We start from the raw sequence: 7,794 nt of genomic DNA, 5'->3' as shown, positions 1-7,794 counted from the left end.
GGAGCGGCTGCTGAAGACCACGTCGGCCAGGTCGGAGAATGTCAAGGGCTTCCTCGGCGGGCTGGAGACCAAGCTGAAGGGCCCTCTGGTCAGGAGAAGCGAGTGAGTGCTGCCCGTGGGGTCTCTGACTTGGGGGAGGGCAGGGAAAGCACTGGGGGCGGAGCAGGGATCTGCGGGCCACGGCGTGCTCTGAGAAGCCCCCCGCCTCTCCCTCGTTTCCTACGACTTCCCAGTTCCTGCTCCCTCGCAGACTCGCAGGCTGGCAGGGATGTCCCGGGCCCATCTTCTTGGCCTGGTGAGGAGCATATGGGCATTGACAGTTGGCAGGAAGGAAGCCACCAGCCCTCCCCCACCTCTCCCTCCTCCCTGCAGTGGAGAGGGGTGTTGGTGGCACAGTGAGACATGGGAGACAGCCACCAACCCAGGAGAGCGGCTCTGACAGAGGGCAGCATCGGGGCCAGAGGCTGCTGCGAGGGGAGCCCTCTGCCCGCTGGGCCAGGCCACCACAGACACGTGGTCGCAGCGCCCCGGGGCCCCTCCTCTGCTCCCAGTGTGGCAAAGAGGAGCCTGGAGTGTGGCACTCCGGGGTGTGGCACAGAGGAGTCTGGAGTGTGGCACTCCGGGGTGTGGCACAGAGGAGCCTGGAGTGTGGCACTCCGGGGTGTGGCACAGAGGAGCCTGGAGCCACAGTCCTCCATTCCAGAAGGCTCGCAGCTGGCACGCAGAGTCGGTTCCACAAAGTTCCTTCCAGGGACAGCCACACCACATGGACCCAGTCCCGTCTCTGAAGTGTAAACTGGTCTCTGGTTGTGGAACTGGGTATGGATCACATTTGTCCTGACCGTGGTTTTTTCCTCAAGGGACGACGAGAACAGACCCAAGGAGAAGGTGCAGAAGACGGGTGAGTGGCCGCTCTGTGGTCTGGCAGGTGCGAGCCTTGCTGTGTGGCAGGCATTCTGGGGCCACGGCAGTCCTTGGGCCCCAGCAGAGCCCTTCACCAGCCCCCACTAACCAGCAGCACCAACAGCGACCCAGGCGTCTACTGGACGCTGACGGCCGCCTGGGGGAGTCCGAGGGGCTGTCTCGCTCTGGTGTCAGTACACCCTTACCGAGTTCCTGTAGGAGCCACTCTCTGAGGAGGGTGTGCAGGACCAGAATGGTGCGATCCAGGGGAGCTAGGAAAGAGCCACCAGCCCTAGAGGAAGTCCTGCCGCCTGTGTGGGTGCCGCCACGCCTAACTTGGCCGACAGAAGAGCTGTCATGACCTGCGGGAGGAGCAGTGGCTGCTGGGCGGCCACTGTTGGTTTGCCGACATGGGGGGCATACCAGATTGGCCCTCAGCCTTTGTCCTCCTCCCGCAGTGACCGTGTGCAGCCCAGAGGAGGAAAGGAAGGGGGAGAAGATCTACCTGTACACGCACCTGAAGCAGCAGCCCATCTGGTAAGACCAGGCGCTCCCCTCTCGCCGTCTTACCTGAGGGGAGGGCAGGCAGCAGCTTCCCCAGGGCCCACTAGGAGGCCAAGAATCAAAAAGCTGGGGAACCAGCAGTTAGCGTAATGGCTATGTCGCTGGACTCCCACGTAGTCGACCGCGGTTCGTGTCCCGGACCCGGTGGCTTAAAACTCACGCCGGGCGCGTGTGTGTGCATGCCCAAGATCCCGAGAGGAGAATGGAGGAGAAGGGATTGTGGCGTGACCATCCCCCCTGGGGGGTGATTTCTCGCTTTCTGTCTCTATGTCTCTCTCTGTCTGGCGAGCGCACGTGCCCTACAGTGAAAATCTCTCAAAAAAAAAAAAAAAAAAAGAATCAAAAAGCTGAATGCTCACATGCAGGCGGGGTGTGGGAAAATCGGAGCGCTCCGAGCACCAGTGGAAAGGAGGGTGGGGTGCTACTGCAGAGAGCAGTCGGGCAGTCTCTCAAAGGGTCAGATGCAGAGCCATCGTCCCAGCCTTTCCGCCCCTAGACCCATCAGGAGACCTCACCAAATCTATGGAAGTAGAATTAAAGTACAAGTTTATTTTACTGGGAAAAACTGAAATCCATGCATAGTTTTTCATAATATGCCGTTTCCGTTTCCCACGAATTGGGAGACCCTGCGTATACCCGGAGAAAGGAAAGCCTACGTCCGCAGGGGGATGGCCCTGCCCTGGTGTGGGTAGCCAGTGACGGCCTGTCCACAGTGTGGCTCTTGCTCAGCTGTGGAGAGAATACGTGCCAAAGCCAGACGCAGCGGCCACGTGCTGAGCGACTCCATCTACAGGGGATGTCCTGGCAGGACCCCGCACAGGGCGCGCACGCTCACTAGAGATGGGGAAGGTGAGAAATCGCTCCTGAGGACATGGCCAGGCCACGTCCCTTCTCCTCCATTCTCCTCTCAGGACCGTGGGCACCTATGCACACGTGCCCAGGGTGATGTTCATGTCACTAGGTCCAGAACTCACACCGGACAGCCAGCCGTGTGGGACCCAGCCGTTTCACCTCCATGCCACGCACTGGCCCCTCGGCTAGGGTTTCTGGCACTGGACGGCGGGGTTTGCGTCACCCCGCGCGTTCCGGGAGGTAGTGATTGTAGACGTCAGCGGGAACTCACGGTACGTGAGCTCTAGCCCAGGAAAGTCACTGTGTATGTACACCAGTGTGTGCGCATTTTATACACGTATGCGCTGTGGGCTTCACAGATTCACAGGAAATGCACGTCGTGAGTAAGCTGCATGGATTTCCTATTTTCGTACTGAACTGAATTTGTACTTTAATTTCATTTGTCCATAATCTTCTAAAGTCCCTTTGTGTGTGAGTGTGAGGTGTAAAGTGAAGCTGACGGTTGAAGCAAGAGGCCAGTGGCCAGGAGCAGTCCTGCCCAGCCTCAGCCGCAGTTGCTGACTCATAGGGGCGGGGTGTGCTAGCCCCAGGCCTGAAGACGGCACAGCACCCCTCCTTCGAAGGTCAGGGTCTAGCCTCAGTCCCCCTGGTCTGTCACACAGGGGCTATGGGAGGAGGGTGGCCAGGGAATACGCAGGATTCCAGATGGCCGGGGCTGGGAACTTCACTCCATGAGGAGGCGGGTTCCCTGCACAGAGAGGGCAAAGCCGACCAGGGGGTCCCACTTGTGCAGGGTTCATCTCCAACCCTGGCCCTGATGGCCGCTGTCTGATCAGCCGGAGCAGGGCTCAGCACGCTTGTCCACGGTCGGGGGCCACGTGGAGCTGTCTTGGACCGAGCGGGCCCTGTGCTCCCTGCCACAGCCACACAGCTGTGATACTGAAGAGCCAGACTGCAGGCGAATGTGCGTGGCTACGTCCCAATAAAACTTGATTCTCAGAAACAACCAGAAGGCCAGGTTTGGCCCATAGTTTGCTAGCCCTTATCCTTTTTCTTTGTGATTTTTTTTTTTTTTAAATTCCCAGAGGTGTATGGGTTTGCCAGAGAGAAAAAGAGGGGACACAGTTACGCCGTAGTTGCCTCTTCTGTGTCTCCACCCCTCAGAGGTCTGGGTGCATATGCACATGTTCCCAGCATGTTTTTCAAGCCACTGCCGGGGCTGGGGTTCAGGCAGGTCGAATATTCCTTAACCACGCGCTGAGGCCAACACTCCTGATCTTCTTAAAGAGGGATTTCTGTTACTCTTGTGTCCCTGTGATGCACACGGCCTGCCTCAGCCACCTTTGTGTGTCACCGGGCCATGTTCTAGAAAACAGGTCTCTCCGCCATCTGCGGCTTCTTGGGGACCTCGGTGGGACATGGAGAAGCAGAAAGCGACTGATGTCTGCACTCCACAGGCCTGGCCTACGGGGCGAGGTCTGCGGGCCCTCGCCTGGCCCTGTGCTCCAGCTCGCCCTGTCCCCTCCCCGGGCTCCGTCCCAGGGCCTTTCCCTGGGGGAGACTGGCGCTGGTGCCCAGGGAGCGCCTTCGTCAGGGTAGAGGGTAGCCTCTCTCCTCAGCCCCACTTCCTGGACACGTGTGGGAGCCCCCTTCACCCCGGAGTGGGCGTTCTCAGGACAGGCCGTCACCGTGCCTCTGTCTTGTAGGCACACGCTGAGGTTCTGGAACGCAGCCTTTTTTGACGCTGTCCACTGTGAGCGGAGGAAGCGATCTCCCACGACCAGGTAGGGGCAAAGTGTGGTCCCACGGGGCCTCAGGAGAGGACCAGGCAGTGGCTTCACTGCCCAGCGTCTGCAGAGGAGGGGAGAGCGCCAGGCTGATGTGTACGACACGTTTCTCTCCACCCTGGCCCTGGCACCCCACGAGCTGCCCGAGGCACCCGGGCACGCAGCTTCTGGGTGGGGGTGCTCAGCTTGCATGAGCGCTTTTGGTCCCAGGCTCTGGCATGAGTGGGCCTGATCCCCTACAGACACAGACCCCCCCTGGAATGAGACCAGCAGGCCCCGCCCCGCCACGCATCTTGCTGTTCGCTGTATAAAATCAGAATCCTGGGGACCAACTGCTGGGATGGGCTCTGGGGTCAGGCTGGCTACACCCACCTCTGCCCTCGGAGCCGATGTGGACTCGCAGGGGCTCCCCCGACTCACTCCTCGGGTCTGCAGCCTGAAGGGCCTCCCTATGTCCCTGGGGGTGATCCGGCCTCTTAAGGGCCCTCTGGAAGCCGTGTGGAGGGTCCCTGGGCAGTGGGGTGGCACTGGTACCCCGGGGTAGGTTCTCGGCTCTCTCCTGGCTGCAGCATTCAAGCCTGCTGCCCACTGCAGCCCGTGACGGCATAGGGGAGGGCAGTGCCCAGGGAGAGTGGGCCAGGCCTGGGCCCCCTCCCGCCTCCCCAGCCATGTGAGCGTGACATCTCTGAACCTCCCAGAGCCCCGGTCTCCTCGCGAATAAAGTGAACCTCCCTTTCTGATCCTGGGGAAGCCCCTGCCCTTCTCCCTGATGGAGCAGATACCTGCTGTCAGCATGGACGTCGTCCGCCAACCCTCAGGGGGTCTTCAGGGACATCCTCCTTCCAGGGACCACCTACAACCCTCATGGGCATGGTGGTGGCCTGCCCTGTGTCCCACAGTGATCCACTGTGGCCACTTTGCCGGAGGCAGAGGGAGCGCAGAGTGGGAGAGACATCGGGGACTCGAGAGACGGGAGGCTTGCCCCGTGGGAGACATGTGAAGGCGATGCCTGGCCGTGCCCCAGCCTGTCCTCACACTTAGGGGAGCGACTGCTCCGAACAGCCCGCCTGTCCGCCTGCCCCGCCTGCAGTAACCCTCCTCTGCTCGCCCCCCCATCACGCATCTCGCATGACTTTGACATGTTCCTTTGTTTACCTGTTTCTGCTGCCGCTCCAGAGGGGATGCTGGAGAGGAGGAGGAGAAGAGGTGTGTGTGTCATGTGACTTTGTTTTATTTTACAGTGCTGGGGGCTGTGCCACGGCTCCGCGGGGTGGGGGCTGCGTGTCGGAGGTGCAGCACGGCACTGGAGGGGGCAGGGAAGGCGCCCCTGGGGCGAGGCCAGTGCTAGCACCAGCAGGTGGACGCTCTCCAGGAGGAGCATCCCAAGTAGTCAGAAATCCACGCTCAGGGAGGATGGGCAGTGAGGCCTGGGGAGCTGGCCCATTGCCAGCGGGCCCTGCTCTCCTGCAGCACTTAGACCCTGTGAGCAGACCGGGACACCTGCCCTCGGCCTCGCCGCTTCACGGTTGGAGGCACAGGAGGTGTAGAGTCTGTCTTACTGCAACAGGGCCCATTTCGAGGTGTGTGGGGCTGCAGGTCCAGGGCGTCTCGGCGCTCTCGTCAGCCGCCCCTCAGTGAAACAAGGGGGTGCCCTGCAAAGGCCCGTTTCCTGTGAGCCGACGGCAGGACCTGACTCATTCTTTCAACTTCGAGTTTGCTAGAACCCCTTGGATAAATGGTTAGAGTTAAAGACCTGCCTGTTCAGAGGGGAGTCCCTGCCGTGGTGGCTTCCCCGGCGGAGAGCTGCTGGGGCTTGCTCCCTGCACACAGTGATGTGTCTGCAGTGCGTGTGCACGTACGGCCTGTCACGGCTCCGAGGGCACAGCGGCTTACCAAGGACCTCCTCAGTGAGCCAAGCCTCGAGCCCGCATGAGGCCACCATCTCTCTGGGGACAGTGTGATTACCCAGCCTCCCTGAGCAAGCTTCTTAGCATAGCAGCCAGGCCTCCTCTAAGAGCTGTCAGTACTGCTGGGCCGGGGTGACCTATGCCGGGCCCAGCCCAGAGGACAGCCGTCTCCCAGCGCCGGGGCGCTCTCAGGAGCAGCCGTGGTCTCACAGCCTGTGGCCCCTCCCAGGCTTGTATCTCTGACTGGCCTAAGCCCTACAGGGAGGGGGCGGTATCAATGGAGGGCGTGTCCCAGCCGACCTCTGTCTGCAAGTGACCTCTCCGTTTTGGTACTACCTGCTGACAGCAAGATGCTGTCACCCTGCTCTGCTCACAGAGGCAGAAATGTCTTCCCTGTAGCGAGTGCGGGGCACACCCAAGTTCCCACAGGGGCATGCTAGGCTGCCGCAGCGTCGGGACTCGAACTCAGCATCGAGGAAGGGCCTGGACTGTCGACACCTGGTCCACCAATCGCTCACGGCTTTCCAGCTCTCCTCATTTCCTTCCTTATTTATTTATTTGGCCGTAGGGCACATGCGCTTGCTAGAGAAAGACCGAGAGAGATCACCCCTGAGGAGATGGCCACACCGCAGTCCTTTCTCCTCTCAGGGATTTGAACACACTTGCCCACATTCCCAGTGTGACTTTCAAGCCACCAGGTCTGAGAATCGAACCATGGTCGGCCCTGTGGGAGTCCAACACCTTAACCACCATGCCACCTGCTGGCCCCCCACCTCTTTCTTTAGGGGTCAGATTAAATGCCCTGAGTCTAGTTGTAGCCACAGTAAGAAGGGTCCCCTCCTTACCCTCTGACCCCCCCCCGCCCCAGGTCGGACAGTGGGGTCAGGGCTGCTGTCCTGGACGACCTAAGGGGGACCAGTCCCACGTGGCCGGGATGTGCAGCGCCCGGCCTACACAGAGTGCACAGCAGGCCTCGGGTGGCACGAGGGCTTATGTGCCAGATAACCGTGAGGGCTGTCGGAGGGCAGGAGATAGGACAGAGACTGCGGTGGGACTTGGCGAAGGCTATGCTGGCTCCCTTTCTGGGGACTCCGCCATTGGCCTGAGGAGGCCGGAAGTGGCCTCCGTTGCCCGCCTGTCGTGCCCCTGCAGGCTGCAGCACCGCCGTGGCTACTGTGGCCGGCAGGGTGGAGGGGGTAGCGTTTGTGTTCTGTTCCGTTTCTCCGCCTCGGCTTCTCCGTGATCGCTGACCCCTCACTTTCTCATCTCTCCGCTCCCCCTTTCTCTGTCTCTCCGCCTCATAGGTCACACTCATCCATCAGCTTTCTTTGTAGGGAGAAAGGGGCCAGGACGCACTTCTCCCACGGCCACGGCAGCCCTGCAAGCGTGCGCCCGTCGGAGGGACGCGGCGTCTCCCCACACGTGTGCGCAGGCAGGGGCAGGCTCTTCCCTGCGGCCGCCTGTCCTCCTCCCGGGCACGGGGAGATTAGCAGCACTGCCCTCTGAGCACGCGGAGGTGGACACAGAGGACAGCCTCCCGCCCGGGCCTGGCAGAGCGTGGACATGCCCCTTTCCAGGCCGGCTCAGCGCGGCGTGAGGCCCACTCGGCCTTCTCGTGGGGTTTTCAGAGCTTCATCCCGGGCGCAGTGCTGTCCTGGGGATGCTCTCACAGCCGCAGGCTCGGGGCTTAGAGAGGCCTGGCGGGCGGAGTGTGCAGCTCCCTCTCAGAGGGGCAGTGGAAGCCCTGAGCCTCAAGAAGGCCGAGGTGGAGAGGGCCAGCA

General features: G+C 61.4%; 1 protein-coding gene across 1 annotated transcript in view; it reads left to right on the top strand.

Annotated features, from left to right (window-relative positions):
• The window catches only part of KIAA0513 (KIAA0513 ortholog), a 35,783-nt gene that overhangs the window by 25,874 nt on the left and 2,115 nt on the right, over positions 1–7,794 (top strand). Inside the window, exons 7-10 of the mRNA XM_006152560.2 lie at positions 861–901; positions 1,362–1,440; positions 4,026–4,103; positions 5,283–5,312. Coding sequence (XP_006152622.1) covers positions 861–901; positions 1,362–1,440; positions 4,026–4,103; positions 5,283–5,312 — 228 coding nt within the window. The remainder of the gene's footprint in view (positions 1–860; positions 902–1,361; positions 1,441–4,025; positions 4,104–5,282; positions 5,313–7,794) is intronic.

The sequence above is a fragment of the Tupaia chinensis genome, unplaced genomic scaffold (genome assembly GCF_000334495.1).
Source record: "Tupaia chinensis unplaced genomic scaffold, TupChi_1.0 Scaffold000355_1, whole genome shotgun sequence".
NCBI classification, from domain to species: domain Eukaryota; kingdom Metazoa; phylum Chordata; class Mammalia; order Scandentia; family Tupaiidae; genus Tupaia; species Tupaia belangeri.
The sequence above is the reverse complement of the archived record's forward strand: the minus strand, read 5'-3'. Positions and strand labels throughout refer to the sequence as shown.